Source organism: Musa acuminata, chromosome BXJ2-10, assembly GCF_036884655.1.
Source record: "Musa acuminata AAA Group cultivar baxijiao chromosome BXJ2-10, Cavendish_Baxijiao_AAA, whole genome shotgun sequence".
NCBI classification, from domain to species: domain Eukaryota; kingdom Viridiplantae; phylum Streptophyta; class Magnoliopsida; order Zingiberales; family Musaceae; genus Musa; species Musa acuminata.
Genome location: NC_088347.1, coordinates 17,818,762 through 17,841,926, shown reverse-complemented (window position 1 = coordinate 17,841,926; position 23,165 = coordinate 17,818,762). Strand labels below are relative to the sequence as shown.

Here is a 23,165-nt window from a genome sequence, read left to right as displayed (position 1 = left end):
TAAGGTATTTATAGACCCAAATGACTTCAAAAAGTAGAGTTAAAATTTAAATCCTCGGGATTTGGGGGTACTAGTGGTACCACCACCTGTGCTAGGCGGTACCATCATTTACCAAACTGATAACTGACAGTACCACCGTCTGTTAGTCTAACATCGGGCGATACCACTGCCTGACACAGTCTGAGAGACTGTGTCTAGGTGATACCACCGCCTAGATAGCTTGGGAGGTCAAGCCTCAAGCAGTGCTACTATTTAGGCCAACTAAGGGTCATTGTATGGGCCTTCCACTTGGCCCAAAATAGCTCCAACTTAGGCCCAATGAGCCCTAATTGAGTTAGTATTGTTTCACCCCAAAATTGACTCAATTAGGCATAAACTAACTCGATCTAAACACACATGATTACAAGCATGAATCATATGCTGTCTTGCATGTTATTTGTTAATTCGATGCTTCGTCCGATCTTTTAACACATCGTCCTTTTTTTTGACGTATTGCCCAATCAATATGTTGACTCCCGCAACTTCCGATCTCCTTGGCACAATGTCCGGTCCTTCGACCCGATGACCGAACTCATGGCACAAAGTCCTTTCGGCATGTCGACCAGTCCTCTAGCTCGACGTCCAATCTTCTAACATGTTCTACTCTGGCCCAACGTCTGATTCTTCCTACTTTAATCGAATTTCATTTCCTTGATCGAGGTTAGTCCTGCATCATTCAAACGCACATTAGATCATAGCTTTATCAATTGATTTCATCATCAAAATCCGAGATTCAACACTAGGGAGATCGGATATCTCAAATCTGAACCTTTACTCATCACAGCACCTATCTATCATATGTGTATAACCCTCTAGGCCCAATATCGAATTGGTCATGAATCATACCTGTCTAAACTCCTTCTAGCTTAGTGAATTATTATCTCTATAATAATTCACTCAACTCATCGACTACAAACGTATTAGGCCACTACGCTATAATCCCCAAATGATATAGGGGAATCCAATCCTTTAGACGTATCTGTTATCAATTACCATATACTTATAGTCTCTCATCCATCTAATATCCTATAGACTACGAATCAAGTATAGTGCTGTCAAACCCATACAGTTTCTCCTCGAGTCTCGCTCCAATCAGATTCTCCCGGAGAACTCTTTCTCTCTTAATCCGAATGACCTTGACCAAGGATTTGTTTGAGCAAGAATACATGAGATATTTCTCTCATGATACCGAGAGCGGATGATCCTCTATTGACACTCAATAGCCCTCGTAAGATTGGCTGCCACTCTCAATGACTAGATGTACTGGATCTGGAACTTCCAAGTCTATATAAGTTTGGAATCAAAAAATGGTGTACTCATATAGGATATCCTTGGTGTCTCAAGTCTAAGGACCAAGTATACCATTCGGACGATAGAATCGCTGTTTGACAATGAAGTATCATCAATCATCCAACATTCCGTGAGCAGATTAATTAGTAAACTTATTCTCTAATGAGCACCTACATTATAGCCCTAGTGTCTCCATATGAGCAGCTATAAGACCAACCACATTTATCATATGAACGGGTATACAACACACAAGTATGTTCAATTATCTCGATGTCTCTCTCGAGTAACCTATGACCAGAATTATTTAATGTCTATGTTTAGAGGTGAATCGATCACATTATCATGATCTCGTCATGATCTGATTCTCATTGCATAGATTCATGGATATTATAATATACTTATGTATGAAAAAAATATACAGTGATAAAATACCAGAATAATAATAAGTAAAATAAGTGCATGTCATATCATATATATATTATTATTCACGTGATTGATTTGTAGGACGCCTATGACTAGTATTCTTTATTTAAAATCATAAAATCTATTATCCATAATATATGGAATCTTGCCTTCGGTTGTCCGGATGTAGTGATTAGTTTTTAATTTTTTTCTAATTTTAATTTAGTTCTTATAAAAAAATAAATTTCGTTTTACTTAACAACCTTTGATTTTTTTTAGGACCTTATTGTCCTTTTCGTATGAAATCCTTGTTTTCAACCTCACTTAGTAAGAACCAAGTCTATCACCATTTGGGCCCAAATTCAATCATTCCTTACAATTTTTAAGACCTAACATCGTTTTAAATATTGCTACAAAAATAAGAACCTTTCTCAAAATCTATCAAATTACTTTTGCTCAAACTCGGGCGAAGTTGCTCATAATTGTGTCATCGATCTCTTAACGATCATTCCTTAGTGTATTTGCATCAAATTTGGATCCTCCTATCTCTACCTTTAAAAATATTCTTAACATTTACTTCAGATATGGTAAAGTGAGGCACCACACTACTTGTTGTGACCTTATGCTTAACCCACCTCAACCTTCTCCTACCACTTCAACAAACCCTAACTGTAACCCTAATTGGCTTCCTTGGGAGTGGAAGATTATCACTTTTATAAGCCTTATATATATATATATATATATATATATATATATATATATATATATATATATATATAACACGAAAACATTGCTTTTCCTCCCTTTCTTTATTCTCCGATAAGAGAAAGTATGATCTCTATTTTTAGCCGTTTCGTCCAATCTCGCTGTCGCCTTGAGAGCATTTCCTCCCCGGCGGCTAATTGATTTCAGGTCTCGGCTCGATTTCTAGTGTTTCGATCAGTAGAGCACGGTTAGAGAAGACCGCCATGGATTGGGGAAACGTGATCGTTGTGTACCCGATCGATGTCCTCCACAACTCAGAGTTCTTCATCCGATTCACCTTCCCCGGATCGATCCTACTCCAAATGGAATAGTCGATTCAAGTGCAACCTCTACTAGTAAGATCACCATCCCGAACCTAATTCACTTTGTTGTTAGTACTTACGGCTGTAAAATTCTAGTGAGGGTATTGTTGTTCGCTTGTGAGTCCGGCGAAAGCTCTTGTGCTCAAATAGTCATCAAATAGGGTGGATAAGCCCCTTCTCGATGACTATTATTTGTGCCCTTTTTGGTGGGTAGACTCAACGTTACCTGATTCGTGGGATTCTCGAGTGTTTGGAATCTGTCTTGTCTTGATTTCGAAGGATGCCATACTGATATCTCTCTTCCGGGCGATTCTTTTTGCAGCGAAGGACCAATTACTTCATTCTGATCATGTTCCTTCCGGGTAAGGGAACTCAATCGTTTCTCATGATTAGGTTATATTCTTAATAATAGTGCAGCTATTATTGTTTGCTCCGATGTTTCTAATACCCCTTTTTTGCTTCTTTTACTCCTAATGCAGCCATGGGGTTTATTTCGAAGCCTCTTGCCGTTGTTGTTGCCTTTCTCACAGGTCTAAGCATCGCATTCGTAGATGAAAGGTAAGGTCTCTGTCATATTGTTTAAAATTGCTTAAACACCATGACTAGTTGACATTATTTTTTGTATTCTATTATATGTTGACTGGAAAATAAGTATTAAATGCTTAATTAGAGCCCAGTTATAGACTTAGAGCATATGAGAACATCTCATGCAGCAAGTTATTTATTTATTTGGATACATACATTAGCAGATGAGTTCTTAGCATCACTTGATAACCTATCCTTGGATGTTTGGTTTTTTCATCTGGAAGTGCATTTACTATGAAGTTCCTTTTGTTTTGAGTGGTTTCTAGTATTCTTTTAAGAATGGCTACGTGATAAAAAGATTAAAGACCATATTGGTTATTTGAGCTTACCAGTAGTTGTTTCCTCTTCCACCTCAAGTGACTAAAAAATCGGTGTCCATTTTTCACCACATGCCTGTCACCTCTAAAGACCATACAGATAGTAGAGGGGCTTAGCTGGAGTTGATTTCATTTCCAACTGAACTAACTGCAAAGTCTGTATCCATCTCTCAGCTTTAAAACACCTCTTCCAACAATCCCCCTCCGCTCCCTCTCTATAGCACAATAACATCTCCTTCCACATCGCTAACAACAGGTTGCAGGCCACCACCACTGCCTAACACCGAGAGAAATTAAGAACAAATGTCAACATGATTTTTGGTTTCCCTTGATCGTCCTATTTGAATGATCACTTTTGTAAGCAGATGACTGTCATTATTATCAGTACAAGTGGATGAAATCTTTCTTTATGAATTTTATTTTTATTATTTTTTATTCCACCTACAGGTAAATTATTTTTCTTTTTCTGCTTTCTCGCTAAACTACATATTATAGTTTCCTAATTATTTCGGGTTAGCTACATGAACATTTTTTCGTCGTTGAGAAACAACGATTTGTTAGGATCAAGTTGGCACTAAGAGGGGGGGGTGAATTAGTGCTTACGATAAAAGTTTCATCGATTCAGAAAACTTTAATGATTTTGAAAAGCTTGATTCAATAAAACCCGTATCGGAATTGATATCGAAAGTGTGTTTCACTTGAAGTAAACGTAATAAGCAATTAAAAACAGAGAATAACAATAAAGCAAAAAGAGAGCACACACCAAATTTATAGTGGTTCGGTTGTAGTGACTTACATTTACTCCCGATTCCTCCTCTATTGAGGCTACCGACGTCCACTAACGATCTTCCTTCAATGGGCGAAGACCAACCATCCTCTTACAACACTTTCTTCTTTTTACAGGTTGAGGAGATAACCTTTTACAAGCCTCACACCTCTATTAGATTGATCACAAAGCTAAAGAAGAAGGACACTTATCACTTTTTCAACACTTTTACAACTAAAATCTCAAGACATTTGTTCACACTTTTTGTGTATTTTCATGCAGGAAAGAGTGAGGTATTTATAGACCCTAATAACTTCAAAATTGGAGCTAAAAAGTATCTCATCCTTGGTTTCCAAGGTACTGGCGGTACCATCGTCATTATTAGGCGGTACCATTGCCTGCAGATTGATACTGGGTGGTACCACCGCCCAATCTGGGCGGTACGATCGCCTGACAAAGCCTCGGAGATCGGGCTCTAACGATACCACCGCCTGACATGGTACCACTGCTTGGCAGCATTAACTGTTGACGGTACCATCGCCCAGTCTGAGTGGTGCCATCACCTGAGGTGGCTTCAAGTGGTTGAATGGGTCATCCAACCGGCCCAATTTAACCATGTTAAGGACACAGTTGGCTCCTAATTGAGTTAGTATGATTTCTCTCATAACTAACTCAAATTAAAGTCCTAACTACGATAGTTAAGGCTAAAATAATTACGATACAAGTAATCTAAGTTGTCTGGCACGTCAATTATTCAACCGAACTCTCAGTGAAATTCCGACGATCTTCCGGCGAACTTCCAGCGAGCTTTCGGCGAACTGCATCGTTCGATCCTTCGATCTATCCCCTGAGTCATCCGGCTCGATGCCTAATCATTGACTCCGGCCCAACTTTAATTCTTTTTTAATTGTTTTATCTTTTTTACTATCGTAGTTAGTCCTATATCACTTATCTTAATAAATAGATTAGTTCATTATCACTGAGATTCAACACAATTTTCACTGAATAGTTAAAACGATCATGTCTCTACCACCTTCCCTTAAGTATAAGAAAATAATAATGTGAATATATCAAGCAATTAGAAAGAATATTCCAAAAGGTGGTGACAATTAGATAAGATATAAACTACTAAGATAGTTGTGTATAATTAATTACTAGAAAAACAATGTTTGCATCGGGGACAAGTAGGGGTGGTGGCAATCGAGGATCAAAAGAGGGTTTACATGTAAAAGAGATTTTTAAAAAACACTAGTTGCATGAAGTGAGTGTATCTAAATTACTAGCGTGAGGAGTGGGAGAAGCATGAGTTAAAAAATTCTATATTAGAAGTAACAAGAAGATATCTGATTGATATTAGTTTGAATATAGTTTTGCATTTGATATTAACTCGAACAATGGGAAAAAATTCCATGTTACTGGTCTCAAATAATTGAGCTTTATAGACTTTTTTTTATTATTTTCGAGAGCTATCTTGAATATTTTTTGTGTGTCCGTTAACAAAATATAAATAACATCCTTCATGAATCATAAAATTAGGCTTCTAGATTGACAATGATGCTTGGAATTGGCATTGGATAGGATTAGCCAGCGATAAAAGCCCATGATTCATCGTGATCCATTCAAGAATTTATGACAATTGACCAGAATACCTTTATGCACCAACAAATCTTGGGTGATAATAGTTGAAGAGATATCTGGTCATGTTTGAAAGATCTCGAGACCAAGGAAGAGTCTCGAGACCTAGTCAACTCTAATGAGCAGCTTTCATGCTGGGAATATTCAAGTCATGATCACCTCTAAATATATTTGAGCCAACAAATAAAGAGAAGGACTACATAAGCAAGAGTAGAGCAAGTAGTATATGACGAGAAGGAATGTAGGGTTGACAAAGAAAGAGATTGAATAGCACAAATGGTTGGACATGGACTGGGCATTGTTTTCTCCGGTTATATATATATATATATATATATATATATATATATATATATATATATATATATATATATATATATATATATATATATATATATATGAAGGTATCTTTGTAGGATGCTAATCATGAACTTAAGTGCGTGAATCCATGCTCGAGGGTTGCTGATCATGTGGATTTGGCACAAAGCTTGTTTAGATCTGTGTGTGCTGATTGTCATCTACTATCTCAGTGCATTACTGACACATGTCATGCCATGGACATCAATTATCTAAACAATTAGCTGCAAATACCACGACATGTTGAAAATTTTGATATTGATTATACAATGTTCTTGAAGGAGACCAAGCTTCTCTTCAATGTTAAAAGTATCACGTTGACAATGACTAACTAGTACGTCCAACAAAGGCACCCTCATGCAAGAGGCATATATGATGCCATACATGGCAAGAGCCTCGTTTGATTTACCTATAAACCCAACTAGCTAATTAATATGTGTGGAAAGCCTCGTTGGGTTTCTGTGTTGACATTCTCAGCTAGGAAATCCTGAAACTCCTAACATCTAATTCGATGACAAAACACTTGATCCATAAATCTCCCTTGTGTCCTAATTTCCATTGCAGCTAGTTGCATCCTTTGACTGACCTCCTGTAGCCTCCTTACAGTGCTTTGGGCACTCAGCATTGGACCGCTAGGTAACTATAATTTAGCATTTGTCTGTTATTAGGCATAAATATTTTGATAAGTCCCATATTAATTGGTTGCATTGTGTTGCAACAATGCTTCATGCAAGCTTCAGATCACCTAATTTCGTGCAATTATAGTGAGCTATAATTATAGACTGCAATGATGAGTAAGTATCTTTAAATGTTTCGATGATTTATTTTCTTATTCAGGATGAATACTATCAAAATTAGAATGCATCATTCATTATCTGTTCTTTATTATGTCCAGAAAAATGTACCGCCTTCATGTATTCCTTCCTACATCACAATTCAAAAGGCCCAGCATGTGATAGCTTTCCTGTACAAAGTTACCACTCACAAGTATTCCTACATTACAATTCAAAGGGACCAGTATTTTATGATTATAAATATGCTGAAAGAACCACTAAAATTTCAATTGCCAAAATTTCTCAAACTATTTTACTTCTATGCATTCCCGGAAACAAAACTGATCTAAACCTTAAGCATTCTGCCCTCGAAGGTAACATGTAAAGTATTGGTGAAAACAGAGATCTAAAATATTCAGAAATCCTGAAAATGATGTAAGTATCATACGTTTACCAATAGGATAGCGGAATCGTGCCATGTAAAGTTTCAGGTACCAGAGCTGCAGTCACTGGCATCTCCCAATCCCGAAATCCTCAAAATATCTCGTCGGGAACCATTGCCATTTCCTAAAAGGAGAGAGGAATCGTGGCGTGCAAACTTTCAGGTACCAAAGCTGCGGTCACCGGCATCTCCCAATCCAGGGATAATGAACCTGGTGATAAAACACAGTAAATTAAAACTCATAGCACTCGAACTTGAGAAATGGAGTGCATGCTTATTTGATGCTAGCAAAGAACCGTATAGACACGTTCTAGTACATCCTTTTAGGTGCTTTTCCCTTTGGTGTGGGAATAGTAATAAGCACATAGTGATCAGAAGATTTACTTACCCTTTCTCATTTACAACTGAATCTATCATTCCAGCATATACATGAAGCCTGGGAAAAAAGACACTTGTAAGTGAACTAATATGTAATAGAGAATTACGTTCTATAGCACTTATATCTACTTACCCTGAAAATTTCTTGCTAAGTTTCTGCAGTGCTGGAGGTGCAACAACAGCAGATATCTATAAAGAGCATGTATGAGTCGATGACATGAGAACCGAATATGAAGATGGAATAAAACTGATTGTGCTTTAGGCACTTACGATTTTTATTTGCTTGTTGTCAACTCCACGATCTTTCAACAAGTCAATGGCTGCAACTATTGTACCACCTGGATTACAGAGTTATGCCATAAATCAGGCCACAGGCACAACTGCTAAGCACTTTTGAAGTGCATAGTTACACTCAAGAAAAAGTCTGTCTTGAGCAAAAGAAAGTATTAAAGCCAGGAAAAATTTTAGTCAGGCATTATTTTCCCTAAACATGCTAACATTGACAAATAACAGTTGGCCACACATACATGGTATGCTGGAGGCCAGCAGCAGAGCTCACTGGTCAAGTTGAAAATCAATTATCTCCCTCTTTTTGAAAGTAAACTTCAAAGGCACAATTAGTTGTGGAACAGAATGATAGACCACATTTGTTAACTACATAGAAAATGTTAGATAGCAGAGAACCTATGGAGTTTTATTTTATACCTATGGAATTGTATCATAAAGAGCCTTCCAAAAGAGGTCCCTATTCTGCTTTTCTTCGAGGACAATACCACTTACCACCTAGCTTCGGAACTCCACCAATAACAGTGTCATGAGTCTGCTTGAATAACTTTATACCTATGGAGTTTTATTTTCTTTGAGAATGCATTTTATGCTAGGCAGGAATATTAGGGTGCCAACTGATACAGAACAGTTGATAAATTATTACAAGTTTAGAATCAGACTGTGCTTAAGGATGTATGATTTTTCTTGCTTGGTAGATGACTTGGAATGTTTTCAATGATGTATTAAGCTGTCAATTAAGATGGACACTGTAGAAAGCAATGGTTTGACTAATAAATCATATGAACTAAATTAAAGAGGAACAACAAGGAAAATATGGTGCCTGCTTTTTTATTAACCTAAAAACTAAACACAGAAACATGTAGAGCTACATTACATTATGTGATGGAGATATATAACAAAAAAAATAATTGCTTCACCAAGAAAGAAAGATACCTGTTGCGAGCATAGGATCCACTATAAGTATTCGTGACCCCTCCGGGAACTTATCCGGTAAGCTGCAACAAAATACAAAACAAACTTTTAACTTCCACTTGATTTATTTCTCAGCTGATTATAACATGTCTATCTAACCTATATGCTGATGGCTAGACAATTGACAGTTCCCTCAGTTGTGTAATTAGGGATGCCTAAAATGACTACTAGCAACTTCCACGAGAAATCTTCTAACAAAAAAATGAGCAATGTGAAAACTCTGGGTTCCTTTACAAGGGAAAAAGCAAACAAGCAGAGTTTTCTCGTTTCCTTTTCCTTGAGAAGTTACATAAGGAAAAATGGACATTAAACAAATCAAGGTTTTAGATCTTGGTCAAGCATCAATTTTGATAATCTACCACAACAGTATGTTATATATGAACCAGACAGTATATCGAGCTCGCTTGGTACCAGCTGAAAAAATCAGCAAAATGATAAAATATTGATCGGTACTGAATCATATGGTTCAATATGGGTCTTTTGTCAGACCAGTACCGGTCACGACACACTGTAATAATAGCGAACAACATATAATCAATCTATTTTTAGTGTACAATAACAAAGATCACATTTGCAGGTTTATCCTCCTTTGCTCACACTCAAAATGTCGAGTAACATCACCTAAGTCTTCAAGTAATATACTAGTTGCCCCTCGTGTATACCTGTCAGCTATAAGTTTCTATTGCTAAGTTGTAGATTTATTGCGTGCTTTTTATATGAGATTTCTAAATGACAATTTAAGAAGCAATATGGGGATGTGAGGACGCAAGGCATGTCATAATCTTGGTCTGCTTCCTACCACTATTTGAAAGAATACATGACAATGGCAGACAAGTGATGCAGGAACATGAGGTTTAAGGTGGTTGATGATAAGCCTTCATAAGTTCAGATCAAGCGTCTAAATTGTGTGTGCATATACATGTATTCTTTCATATTTTAAAAGATTTCTTTTTCTAGTTTTTAGTTCCTATTTTAAGCAAGTATTCATCAAATCATATGCCATCATGCTGTTAGTCCCTTTGAGTTATATTCTTCATCAAGTCAGATTTAGATAGAAAATTTAAGCAAACTTTGGGCTCTATATTCATCATTGTTGGGAACTAATTTTGTACTAAAGACCCACACACTTCTGCTCTACAACATCAAGTTTCAAGATCATCTGTATCTGACCTGAAACAACAAATGCTACAAAAAGAGCATATGTTAAAGTCCATGTATAACATAAGAACTAGACCTAATAATGGATACTTACAAGTAATTAATACCAACGACTCCAAGACTCAATCAGTCCAGAAGTTAAGAATTACATGTTCAGAATTTTCATATCATTGTCCTTGCATGACGAGTGCACTTACGAGAGTTAACTAAGAGATTTTCATGTTAACTATCATACTTGGAGATAAACAGAACCTAGAAGACCACCACATTGAAGCACACGATGATAAAATAGCTTGTAGAAGCAAGACAAAGGTAACATCCCAAAAAGAGGAGAGTAAGAAAAATATCATACTAGATAACATGCAAAAGATGTCTTTTCTTCAACTAAAAATGTAAAGACAACATGTTCTTACTTGTTGAGATATACTGATGGTTCTAGAGTGGTCTCATCCCTGTGCATGCCTTCATGTACAGTAACAAGAAAAGTTATCATACAACCAAAGCATAGTAACAACAGCCAAATGAAGGAAGTCTATTCGAGACTAAATAAGCAAGACAAGAGGCCAAAATTGTTACACATTGATAAACAACATTGTGTTGTTGCCTAGTATCTGGACCTTTAAATGATTAAGCAAGCATCATAATTAGCAACTTTCAGATATTCAGTAATTTCTCCTCACCAAGGTGGTACGTTACTGATGCTGGCAAAACTGAGGGGGCATGCTCTGCTAGAGCAAGACCAGCTCTCAAGATAGGTACAATCTGATAAGTGATAAAAACCATTCATAAGTAAACATAGAGCAGATTAACTTTTCAAGCCACCAAACCATTAGAAAAGTAAGTAAATTAAACTAGATCATGTTATTTACTAAAGTAAAGCATCTGCATAGTTATCAAAAAAGTTTACAGACCATCACAGGTTCACGTGGATCGATAAACTCAACAGTAGCAACACCCATTGGTGACTGTATCTCCCCACTGATAGTAGGCTGCAAGTAAAAAGGACTATAGCTAAGGCTAATAATGGACAGAAGATTGGAGGCTGACATAATAGCTTGCAAATGGCATAACATTTTGTTAAAAAAACAGATTTACCAAATTTATGTAATTGCTCAACTGGTTGAGTGTAACCAACCAAAAAGATATTGATTATCAACACTAGTGCAGCTACATTTTAGACATCATGAATACTTAAACTCCAAAATTAAATGAGCAGAGACTTTTTTTTTTTTTTGAGCTGGCTCGTCTGAACTAATCTAGAGTATCAGACCTTAGACTTTCACATGTGGTAATAAGAAGCATTTATTAATGAAAACACTAGAAATAATTCCAGTTGAGCTTATGAACCTAAAATAGGAAGATGGTTATGCACTCTTTTTATGTATATGCATAGATACAATATCATTAGGCTACAGCAAAAAGCCCCAACAAGCTCCTCATGGACAATGCCATGAACTAGCTATGCAGTTACAATAAGTACTAGCACAGATGCAACATGTAAAGATATGCATCAGATATCTTCAAGCACATGGCTTGGCATGACAACGGGTGTTGGTTGATCGTTGTTAAGATAGAAATGGAAGAAACATGATAAGATCAACAAATAAAGTTCCTGAAAAATTTACATTGTGAAAGATGCTTTTAGATTCACAATATGACATTGACAGAAGACCAATCCAGCAAGGAATCTTGCTAGGGACAAGAAAACAATTCTTATGTATTTGAGGCTTGTACCTTGTACAAAGATTACAATAAGAAAATGTAGCGCCATGAGCATGTTAATTTTTTTCTATTAAATTCACCAGCCAGATGCTAAATTGTGACAGACCAACCATGTCTTTGTTTATTTTGTGATTTTCGTTAGGTAATTCTTTGAGACAGCACTAGTTATGCAAATAATACCAGTCAATAGATTAAAGATTATCTGCAAATCATTGGCTGTAGCTATATAACAAGTAGCCAGCAGCAGTAAAGACTTACCAACCAGTCTCTGGATGCTTCATATATGAGCAATCTCCCAAGTTCTGCCATGGCGCTCTCTGGAAAAATAACATTTACCAAGGTACAATTAGCAGTTCTTGAATTGACCTTGAATGAATAAAAGAATCTGAATAAAGTGTCTTCAAAAAAGGTTTTCGTTCATCAAAGCCTCTGAGTTAAGTCTTTGAATGCGATATAATGCCACTAGAAACATCAGCAGTTGCAGTTAAGGCTCCAATAAAGTAAATGAAGGTATTGTCATATTGTCCTCTGGATATAGCATGTTATATATAATATCAGGCAATGTAGTATCATTATTCAGAAGCTTTAATTAAAAAGGAAAACAAAAGAAGGTTCTGACTATTGAACTATTGAGTGAAGGAGCTTACTTACTATTTAGAGCTCCTTTTTTATATTCACAATCTCTTAAAAAATTAGTAGAATAATATTTTACTATTCACAATCCCTCTAATTCCGCGTTTACCCTTCTCTTTTTCCTTCCCCACAGCCCCTACCTGCACCCTCCGGCCGCCGACTCTCCCCATCGGTCACTGCCGCCAACTCTCCCCACAGCCCGCTGTCACTGATCACCACCCCCAGCCTACCTCCCCACTGCTTCTTGTCGTCGATCATCGCCTCCAGCCTGCCTGTGCACCCTGTAGACTCTCCCCACTGCTCGTCACTCCTAGCCTACGCTCGTTGCCACCGACACTCCCCCCTCGGTCGCCGCCGGCTTTGCTGGCTGCGGACGTCATTGTCGCCGACCTCATCCGACGCAGAGGAGGAGGAGAAGAAGAAAAAAAAAGAATGGAAAAAGGGGGAAGAAAAGGGATATAAGGAGTGAAATTTTTTTTTATTAGAATTAAGTTATAAATTGAGGATATATATGTTTATTTACAAAGAGATAACTTAAGAATATTTAAAATTTTTAATATGGATGGGGTTATAAATAATAAAAACACAATCAGGCATTGGGCAAGTACCTTATTAGGATCAACAACCAAAAACAAAATGCACACGCATGATTCAAGGACGCTTTGGCTATCATTCCAAAGAAGTTGCTACAACCAATTCAACAGGATTAAGAAAAGGCGTCCGGAGCTACTCACTGAAGATGGCGCAAGGCGTCTGCTCGTTCCTGAGGACAGAGATCCAGTGCTTGATCAACGGGTGCGGCGGAACAAAGACCTGCGCCCAAACTCAAATCATTACAACAGAGGCCAGAACATGTCCGACGAGGAGAAACAGACAAGATCTAACCAGCATCCTTTCATCGGAGACGGGCTTCTCCTCCGTCGCCGTGTCGGGTCTCGCGGCGGAGCAGCCCAACGGGAGCCTCCGGGTCGACATCTAGAGTTCCGGACAGGGAAACGGAGGGTAAATTAGGGTTCCAAAACCCAGGGTTCAGATGAGGGGCGTACCTTGAGCGGAGGGGGTGTCGTAGTAGCGGAAGGATGGGAGAAGAAGCGCGGAGTCGTTGCGATACGCCGGCGTGAGAGTGTCGCCGAGATACGCGGGGTAACGGCCGGGAACCGTAGCGGAGTGGTTGCGATTCCGGCCATGGATCGACAAACGATTGGTCCACCGTAGCAGCTATTGAGTCGAGAGAGAGATAGGGAGATAGTGGCAAGTGAGCGCACGACAAACCGATCGAAACGGAAAAGGAGATGCATAACTGCATATTGGTCCCTGAAATATTTTATTTCTCATATTAATTCCTTTAACCTTCATTTTTTTCTTTTTCATTGTAAATCCCTCTTATTTGAGCTCAAGCATTTTAGAAAAAGAATATTACTCATATAGATTTCCATATAAGAGTTTATTGAACTAATTTGAGTTAAATAAACTAATGTGTCAAATTATGACAAACGGCATCAAAAACCTCATATTATTGGAGCTTAGCAGTCACATGCATTATAGGGTCTGTTTTTTGTCAGACTAAATGTTGTGCAAACATCAATGCAGCCAGTAAATTTATTACGACAACCATGACAACCACATCTCAGCATGAACTCTCAGAGAGGAGAAAGCAGCAGCAGCAGCAACTGTGGGTCGATCATATGTTGCCGTTCACAGTTCGGCCGCCGTCAGCACAAATAACTTGGCCATTGATGTAGCGGGAAGCAGGGAGGCACAGGAAGCCCACCAGAGCAGCTACCTCCTCTGGCTCTCCCACACGCCCGAGCGGGATCCGATGCGTCTCCTTCGTCACGAAATCATCGTTCTGAAGTCCCTGTTTTCATCCAAAGAACTGTATTGTGTCACACAACCTTCGAATCGAACTGCTACTCTGTGTTCTACTCGCTTCTTGTCTCAGGTATCAAAGCAACGCAAAGAAGCAGACAGATCAAGATGGGTCGAGAGAGGAATTGAGATAAAACAGAGGGGAAGGCATTACTTGTTCGGTGAGTGGGGTTCTGATGGTTCCAGGCGCAACACAGTTTGTTCGGATGTTGTCCCCTGCCCACTCACAGGCAAGGCTCCTGGTGAGCTGGTTCAGTGCTCCTGGAGAAGAAGGTGATGCACATCTTGAAGAGCTCACAAAGAATCTGATAGCGCACACATATCTTCAAGTACCTACCTTTGGAGGCTCCGTAGACGGACAAATAGTCCACGGCCATGAAGCCTACGACAGAAGAGATGAACACGATGCTGGCTCTTCCTGAAGCCTTGAGATGAGGGTAGGCGAGCTGGCTCAGATGGAAAGCAGAATCCAAGTTGATGCTCATCACGTATCTGTAGTCCTCCGGGGTCTGAAGAGTAGCCGGCTTCAGGATGCCTGTTCCAGCGTTGCAGACCTGTGAACATGGGAGCACCAGAAACCAGCTTTGGTGAGTCGGAAGAGGAGACACAGATATCTGTTGAATCCATCTCTATATCAGATCTATGTGCAGAATTAAACGAAAGGAAATCGGCACACTCACCAATATATTGAGCCTTCCGTCGAAGGTGGACCTAACTTTCTCCATGAGCTTCTCTCTCTCATCTGGAGATGAGACATCGCAGATGGATCCCGTGACCTTGAACCCCTCCGCCTCCCATTTCTGCAAGCATTTGTTGAGATCGGCTTCATTCCGAGAGCAGGTATGGACGGCTGCTCCGAGCCTCGCTAATTCTTCCACTATGCCATGCCTGAAAGGTTAACGATGTGCATCTTTAGGTCAACCATTCAGCAAAGAACATAGCAGATTCTATGCACGCTCTTTGTGCAGCAGCGGTAATAGCAATAGTAGTTAGTACCCGATTCCTTTGGTGCCGCCGGTGACCAAGGCTGTTGCTCCGAGAAGAGACCATCTACCCGCTGCGTTCTCCCCGTCCGCCATGGTTTTCTTAGCACTACTTTTCCACGGAGAGACGAACGAGAACGTTCTTATACACAAGAAGTCAGGAAGAAGGGGGAGAGAACGGTCAGAGAGAAAAGGATTGGGGAGGGGGAGTCGGTAGGGATTCCATGGCGCTTCGTCTTCTTCTTGTGTCGTTTGGTAAGGCTCAATAATTAGGGCTTAGAAGACTTTGTTTGCGCCTCGAGAACTAATAATCTGTCAGCCACAGTCTGAGATAGCGGAGAAGCAGATGCAAAATGCAAGGGGACGGTAGATGGAGGATTAGGACTCCTGCGATGAAGATATCAGAAGCAATCGCTTTGCCGCAAGTGTCGGACGTTGGCTGGTGTTCGTCTCGGTGGTTGGAGGAAAGCCACCGAAAGCTGCGACCGCCCACCGAACAAATCTGGAGCACTGCTGTGGACGCATCGTTGTTAGGGTTGGTGAGGACGCATCACCGCCGTGGATCCAAGTTTGAACGCGACATATTCATGTTTCGAAGTTTGGTCAAAATTAGGAGGAGCTAATGTTTGACCCAAAAATTTTAATGAGTTCAAGCTTAAGAAATTTACATACAAAAAAATCGACTTAGATTTGTATTAATAAGATCTCATTAGTTCCCAGAATCAATTGATTGATGGTGGATGTATGGCACATTGTCTTGATCGATTTCACTGTCTGTCATCACAATAGAATAAGGGAAGATGGGACCCATCGCATCATATATATAAGAACATAGCATCCATATCGAGGTATATGTTTAATTTGACATATACCTCGATATGTCACATATCGAGGACTAAAAAAATAAGTTTTTCATATTTCACATATTTATATTTTTAAAACAAAAACAATAATATTAATCATGTTTGAAAGTGGATATATATATATATAAGAATATATAGTAGTAATGTATGTTTTTTTCAATTATAAGAATACGTCCAATGTGTTGTTGATAAGCTACTGCAATATGGATCAAAGTATCTTTAAAAATAAAAATAAAAGAAACTATTACATCAATTATTACGATTAATCAATCGTGCAATCATGGACCAACCAATTTAAATCTCGTATTTAGAAAATAAATTAATGATGATATTGCTTCTATCATTGTCCCCAGACAAAAGTGATGGTATACCTAACGCCATGAGCATGGATGTAAGTTGGTTCACCAACCTACAATCATACCCAATGTTTTGAAGTGTGACTTGTTCTTTTAGATAATGTTTTAACCAAGGTTCGCCGTACCATATCGTACCGGCGTTTCGACCCGGGCTCGGTACCGGTACGGTACGGTATACCGCTCGGTACATCCAGGTGTACCGAGCGGTACACTCACGTGTACCGAGCACTGTGCACTGCTACAGTATCGGTACGGTACGGAGCGGTCCGTGTACCGCTGGTCTGTCGGACCGGTACGTACCCCCCGTACCGGACGGTACAGTCTGATACGGCAAACCTTGGTTTTAACATCCCATCAATTTTGTTGGATTGATCTATGTTTGACTTGCTCATCAAGTCGGTGAGTGGGAGATGATGACATGACATGACATGAGGGTGATTCGATTCATCTAGAAGATCTTTCCTCTCTCCGTTCGGAGATCCACTTCTAATAGTCCCAAGTTTTTGGGACAAACAGTAGTTATCCATTTTAAAATGATGATTTATACATGAATTTTAAATCATATTTAATTCGGATATCAATCCACTAGGTTTAGGATGATTCATTTCTGACTCGATGATTATAATGATTCCAAATTAAGATTCTTATTGGAAACTTGGGAGTGTTGAGACTCAGAGAAGATGGAATTCACTCCATCATTATAGGATTAGATACTGGTCGGTGGAGCAAATCCATTCTACTATTATATAATTAGGCAGGTGGATCTCACACCTCTCATCTTTCTTTTGATAGAAAACGAAAAAGAACTCACCACCACAATGCCTATCTGATTAAGACAACATTCGAATTAGAGACCAGCAAATGACACCATCATTTTGTAATTAGAACACAGGAAATGGAATCAAGTAAGAACATAAGGTTACAAATCCATGGAGTCTGCATAGATAAATGGAAGTTGCAAGACGATGTGATCTGCTTATTACAGTCCGTGGTTGAACTCAGCAAACATGTAATTAATTCCACACACTGTTTGGGCATTTCTAGTAGTAACCATTCACAGTGCGACCTCCATCGATGACGACGACTTGGCCGGTGATGTAGGAAGCGGCGGGGAGGCAGAGGAAGGCCACCACCGGTGCCACGTCCTCCGGCACGCCAAGGCGACCGAGCGGCACGTTGTGCGACTCCCTTGTCACGAACTCCTTGTTCTCGAACGCCTGTTGCAGAAGAAGGAGAAGAAGAAATCGATAGCTGTTTCGGATGGGGAACTGCAACTAGTGTGCGGCTAAGAATCGAGGGAGGGCTTACGGGCTTCATGAGCGGGGTGTCGATGGCACCGGGGGCGACGCTGTTGACACGGATGTTGTCCTTGGCCCACTCACACGCGAGGCTCCTGGCGAGCTGGTTCAGTGCTCCTGGAAGAAGCCCAAGCAGAAGCTGAGGACGACGGCCATAGAGACAAATCCACATACATCTCACGTCCACCGCTACTATGTATTACCTTTGGTGATCCCATAGATGGATAGAAACTCCAAAGCCATGATGCCGGAGATGGAGGAATTGAACACGATGCTGCCTCTTCCCGACGCCTTGAGGAGCGGGTGAGCCAATTGGCACATAGCGAAGGCTGACTCCACGTTGGTGGTGGTCATGAACTTGTAGTCTCCGGGCGTGCACTGCGTGACCGGCTTCGGATACCCCGTTCCCGCATTATTAACCTGCACAAACGAGGACTCGGTAAATCAATCCTTCCGCATCGTCATTTCGTCGAACAGAAGATGTGGTCGCGGGCTTACGAGGATGTTCAGCTTGCCATCGAAGACGGTCTTCACCTCCTCGATCAACCTCTCTCTGTCGGCCGGAGAGGAGACGTCGCAGACGGTGCCCGTGACCTTAAAATTCTTCTTCTTCCATTCCTGCAAGCACTTGTTCAGCTCCGCTTCGTTCCTGGAGCAGGTGTGCACGGCTGCCCCAAATCCAGCCAATTCCTCGACTATGCAGAACCTGGGAGAAGAAGAAGAATGTCATCGAGGCTCATCTTGGGTTGGAGACAGAGAATACGAAGGCTGAGATAGGAAGGAGGGAGTACCCGATTCCTTTTGTGCCTCCGGTGACCAAAGCCGTGGCTCCAACCAGAGACCATCTGTCGGCGAAGCTGCTGCAATTGCCGTTCTGCACACCCGCCATGGTTGTCTTCTCTTTCTTGTCGAAGGAGACTAGATTCTTCTTGCGTAAGACACGCAGAGACGGGCACCAGACTGGTCTTCTTATAGACTCACGAACGATGTGACATTAACAGAGAAAAGATCACCCATTTGTGGGGGAGGGAGTTGGTGAGCGTTCGGTGGCTCTCCTGCCTCGGTGTCTTCCCCACATCATGCCGACCACTTGGGAGTAGATCAATTATTGCATCAGTTCGGTCACGGGAGGAAATGTAATCACCGATAATTTTTCCCTTTAACATAAATTAATTACTATAAATAATATATTATTTTATTATTAACTTCTATATTTATGTATTATAGTTAAGGAAATGATTAAATTTGGTTTCCTTAATCATTTGGATAAGTTAGGAATTCTACTAATCAATTAACTTATTAATTAATTTATTTCTTAATCAGTGATTTGATATTTAGGAAGTAAATAGTTTACATTCCATTTTTATATGTCAACTATAAGAAATAAATATTATATTACTTTTTTATGTGTGAAAGCAAATGTAAAATAAATTAAAAATAAAAATTAAATTATTACTTACCTTTTGGGGAGATATGTAGCGAGATGATATCAAGGAAAGGATAATCAAAAAGAGATAGGATCCTTTCTTTTTAATTAGCTTTGATTTGTGTTTTGAAATCTTGACATTGAGATTGTTACAATTTTATAATGAATAATGATGTTTTAATTTCGAAAATTCATGATTTTTGAATAATAATAATTGATTTGTGATGTTTGACTAATTATTTAATTTGTATTGATCTTTTAAGCTTAAGTGAATTTTAATATTGATTTAATTATTAAAATTTTTATTTAGTATAATAGTTCTAATTTATTTAATTAGTTATATCTATATTTCAAGAATTATGTATGCATTTCTATATTATAATTAGTTTTAAATTTTAGATCATGTATTTAAAGATTTAATTAATGTATTTGAATAATTCTTTAATAATTTTAAATATTAAAATCTAATTTGATAAAAGGAGTCTAATTGGGGTCTGACTTGAGTCAAATTGATTAATCAGATCGAATCGACTCAGAACATGTGATCATGTACAACCTAGCTTATGTGACTAAGTACAACCTAGCTCATGTGGTCAGGCATGACCCAACCCATGTGGCTAGGTACGATCTAATCCATATGGCCATGTATGACCTAGCCCATGCGGTAAGGTACGACACAACCATGTGATTAAGCATGGACCAACTCATGTGGCTAGATACAATCCAGTCCATGTGGCCATGTATAACCCAACTCATATGGTAAGGTACGACCCAACCATGTGGTTAAGCATGAGCCAGCTTATGTGGCTAGGTACAACTCAGCCTAAGTGGTCAGATACGACCCCAACTCATGTGTCTATGATCAATTCGTGAGCCAAGCATGACCTAGTTCAATGGTAAGGCCCAGCCCAACTTATAAGTGAGGCTTAGCCTAGTCCATGAAGTTGCCCAGCTACGCGATTGGTATTAGACATATCGTCGCTCCTTTTATAGAGCCCATCGTACCTCAACTCAACCTAGTATTTGGAACAGGTATATGCAATGTATATGACCCGCCCAAGACTCAAGTGGGTTGGTTCGGTTTGGGTTAGTACTATACGACATAGTCCAATCTCCTTCTCTATTGGTTTGAGCTCATTAATTGATGAAATCAAACAGGTTTGATCAGTTAAAGCTGATTTAAGGTGATTCCAAACTAACTTGACTGGTTCAAACCTATTTGACCTAATCGAGATCAATCAAATCTAAATTAGACCGGTTTAGGATGATTCCGTTAGATCATAATCACTCATTCCATAATCACCCATTCCATAAGGATCACAATCAAATCTAAATTAGACCGGTTCAAACCGTTCCATAAGGATTTGGTATTGGTTCCGTTAGATCATAATCGAATTGAGTTTGGTTTAAGTCAATTGAGCTATTCCAATTAGGGTTTTGATTGATTGAGGACTATTGAGATATTGATATTTAATGCTTTTATGATATGATGAATTTAAAGGTTTTATCTGAAGATGTCATTTGAAAATGATTATTGGTTTTCTATGTTTATGATATTGATATGATAAGTATCATGTAGTAGATGTGATTAGAATAGTAGTTCACATTGGGAGTGCAACCTGTGAAAGGAGCTACGGGCCCATCATAGTGCGGAGCCACCAATGAACATAGTCTATTAGATTTACATCAAGTATATTGATTTCTTGATGTATGCATGAGTGATTGAATGAGTGTAAATGAATGATCATGAATGTTTATGTATCCCTACCGAGGGTAGGTATGACGATTCCCTTCGAGGATTAGCTGGCCGTCAGACGTGATGGTTAGACGGTTCCTCCATCCGTTGTTGGGAGGAACGTGTCCCCACTTGGGCGGGTGAGGGATACCACTCCATCCGCTATTGGGAGTGCGATATGGATTATCTCCATCCGCTGTTGGGAGGAATCCATCCCGTGAAATATGCCTCTCCATTCGTTGTTGGGAGAGCGCACCATTGGGTGATGTACACCTTTGTTATTATGTATGTGTTGCATGTGGCTGATGCATGATTTTGTTTATTATGCAAGAAATTATCATCATTTTTCTGATGCATAAGTTTTATGATGAATAGATATATTTTCATATTGAATTATTGATATTTGTTTATATTTCATGAATATTGAAGATTATTTTTATGATTTTTCTGAGGTTCCAACCAACATGTGTGGTTGTTGATGTGTTTTTATTTTATATTTATTTTTAAAGTAATCTACTATTGTGTAATAGATCTAAAGCAAGGGCGGAAAAGACTTGTGACTAAGAAGATATTATTTTTCTATCTAATAGAATATCTACTACTGTAAAGATAATGATTTGAAATCAAAGATGAATGAAAAGAAAATGAGAGAGTTTATTATATAAATTATGGATAATAATTTTTTGATTTATTATTCTTTTTATAAATTCGGGATGTGAACAGGAAACGTACGTCGGTTCTTCGATCCCAAAAACCACCCCCCTTCCCCCCCGGCGCACGAAGAACGAGGTATGGAGGTGCCAAAATAAAGAAAGAATGGATTGGGGTTGGTTCCCAGCATCGCACTTGTCCTTCACTTCGATCTCACCGCTCTTCAACGGGATCTTGGTGGAGTCAGTACCTATATATATATATATATATATATATATATATATATATATATATATATATATATATATATATAATACTTTTCTTAATAATCCATATTTATATTAAATAATTTCTTTTACAATCGATAAAATATGCGTCGAACATATATCGAATCGGATCATTATAATTCGAAATGTTCATAATACGTTGAATATGATAAAAAACAATCATCTCTTAATCATATACAGTTAGAGAGAAATACCTGAAGTCATTGTGATATCAAGCTGAGCGACGCATGATATCACGGGAGAGACGAAGTCGAGGAGAGAAGACAGCATTAGCGTCGCTTTCTCCTCGTCCTTCCTTCCGACTTTACTCTGCCAATCTCTTTGCAGCGAGTGTGGGTGGGGGACGGTGGAGAAAGCAAGTGTGCATGTGGATGGAGTCAATCAGCAGCAGTTACTGCCCACCGAAACCGTTGAAAGCAACTGTGTTGAATAATATACGATTGTTGTCGTCTTCATTATTGTTATTCTTTTTAGAAAGCACAACCACTCCATTATGAGCCTCTCAATTTTTATGGCTGGCAGCAGCAGCAGATCTACTTTTGTGGAAAACAAAGCTATTACTTCGAGTCAAAAAGACTCGAGACTAGAATTAAGTGTGTGAATAGAGACTCATGTCTCATTCTCACAATATTTTGTTTCACATTTTGATTGTTGTACAAAGTCAATATTCATTCACCCTCCAATTAAGACTCATGTCTATATATGTTAGGTAGTCACATCAAATTCTAATAAATATTTCTTTTTATCCAACAAGAGATTATTTAAAATTTATTTTTTTATCATTTATAGAGGCACAAACATTCGATACCCGCTCGGAGAATTTTTCTATCCAAATAGTTCCTCCTCAAGATTTATATTGTTAAATTAATTATTAAA

General features: G+C 38.9%; 3 protein-coding genes and 1 long non-coding RNA gene across 5 annotated transcripts; 1 reads left to right on the top strand and 3 right to left on the bottom strand.

Annotated features, from left to right (window-relative positions):
* Positions 1 to 2,524: 2,524 nt before the first annotated feature.
* LOC135624349 (uncharacterized) lies at positions 2,525 to 8,807 on the top strand. The gene is made up of 4 exons (XR_010491650.1): positions 2,525 to 2,831; positions 3,121 to 3,160; positions 3,278 to 3,356; positions 8,211 to 8,807. It is a non-coding gene; the product is annotated as an uncharacterized LOC135624349 (long non-coding RNA).
* Positions 7,476 to 14,262, bottom strand: LOC135581958 (uracil phosphoribosyltransferase-like). Of its 2 annotated transcripts, XM_009421438.3 has the most exons (12): positions 13,868 to 14,262; positions 13,707 to 13,796; positions 13,556 to 13,634; positions 12,447 to 12,505; positions 11,378 to 11,455; positions 11,147 to 11,228; positions 10,880 to 10,928; positions 9,270 to 9,331; positions 8,319 to 8,386; positions 8,182 to 8,237; positions 8,059 to 8,106; positions 7,476 to 7,881 (listed from the first exon to the last, which is right to left on the bottom strand). In XM_009421438.3, the coding sequence occupies exons 1-12, from the start codon at positions 14,117 to 14,119 to the stop codon at positions 7,830 to 7,832; spliced, it is 975 nt and encodes a 324-aa protein (XP_009419713.2). In that variant the 5' UTR covers positions 14,120 to 14,262; the 3' UTR covers positions 7,476 to 7,829. The 2 variants fall into 2 exon arrangements, with proteins under 2 accessions (XP_009419713.2, XP_064983918.1); XM_065127846.1 differs by lacking the exon at positions 11,378 to 11,455.
* Positions 14,263 to 14,320: 58 nt separating this feature from the next.
* On the bottom strand, positions 14,321 to 15,979 carry LOC135624348 (tropinone reductase homolog At5g06060-like). The gene is made up of 5 exons (XM_065127847.1): positions 15,687 to 15,979; positions 15,371 to 15,578; positions 15,028 to 15,244; positions 14,845 to 14,951; positions 14,321 to 14,679 (listed from the first exon to the last, which is right to left on the bottom strand). Exons 1-5 carry the CDS (start codon positions 15,767 to 15,769, stop codon positions 14,503 to 14,505), a joined length of 792 nt encoding a protein of 263 aa, XP_064983919.1. The 5' UTR covers positions 15,770 to 15,979; the 3' UTR covers positions 14,321 to 14,502.
* A 1,760-nt stretch (positions 15,980 to 17,739) lies between these two features.
* LOC103999635 (noroxomaritidine/norcraugsodine reductase) lies at positions 17,740 to 19,305 on the bottom strand. Its single transcript, XM_009421435.3, has 5 exons — positions 18,982 to 19,305; positions 18,689 to 18,896; positions 18,394 to 18,610; positions 18,201 to 18,307; positions 17,740 to 18,109 (listed from the first exon to the last, which is right to left on the bottom strand). The coding sequence occupies exons 1-5, from the start codon at positions 19,077 to 19,079 to the stop codon at positions 17,933 to 17,935; spliced, it is 807 nt and encodes a 268-aa protein (XP_009419710.2). The 5' UTR covers positions 19,080 to 19,305; the 3' UTR covers positions 17,740 to 17,932.
* Between the last annotated feature and the right edge of the window lie 3,860 nt (positions 19,306 to 23,165).

Bases quoted from the DNA above. Each gene is read 5' to 3' on its own strand.
- LOC135581958 (XM_009421438.3), bottom strand. From the start codon at position 14,119: ATGCATCTCCTTTTCCGTTTCGATCGGTTTGTCGTGCGCTCACTTGCC. The intron at 11,456-12,446 runs GTAAGTCTTTAC...TTTTACTTGCAG, and splicing joins AAGCATCCAGAGACTGGTTG to CCTACTATCAGTGGGGAGAT. The intron at 8,107-8,181 runs GTAAGTAGATAT...CTTTTTTCCCAG, and splicing joins CTTAGCAAGAAATTTTCAGG to GCTTCATGTATATGCTGGAA.
- LOC135624348 (XM_065127847.1), bottom strand. From the start codon at position 15,769: ATGGCGGACGGGGAGAACGCAGCGGGTAGATGGTCTCTTCTCGGAGCA. The intron at 15,245-15,370 runs GTGAGTGTGCCG...CCATGTTCACAG, and splicing joins ACGGAAGGCTCAATATATTG to GTCTGCAACGCTGGAACAGG. The intron at 14,952-15,027 runs GTAGGTACTTGA...CTTCTTCTCCAG, and splicing joins CGTCTACGGAGCCTCCAAAG to GAGCACTGAACCAGCTCACC.
- LOC103999635 (XM_009421435.3), bottom strand. From the start codon at position 19,079: ATGGCGGGTGTGCAGAACGGCAATTGCAGCAGCTTCGCCGACAGATGG. The intron at 18,897-18,981 runs GTACTCCCTCCT...TTCTTCTCCCAG, and splicing joins GGAGGCACAAAAGGAATCGG to GTTCTGCATAGTCGAGGAAT. The intron at 18,308-18,393 runs GTAATACATAGT...GGCTTCTTCCAG, and splicing joins CATCTATGGGATCACCAAAG to GAGCACTGAACCAGCTCGCC.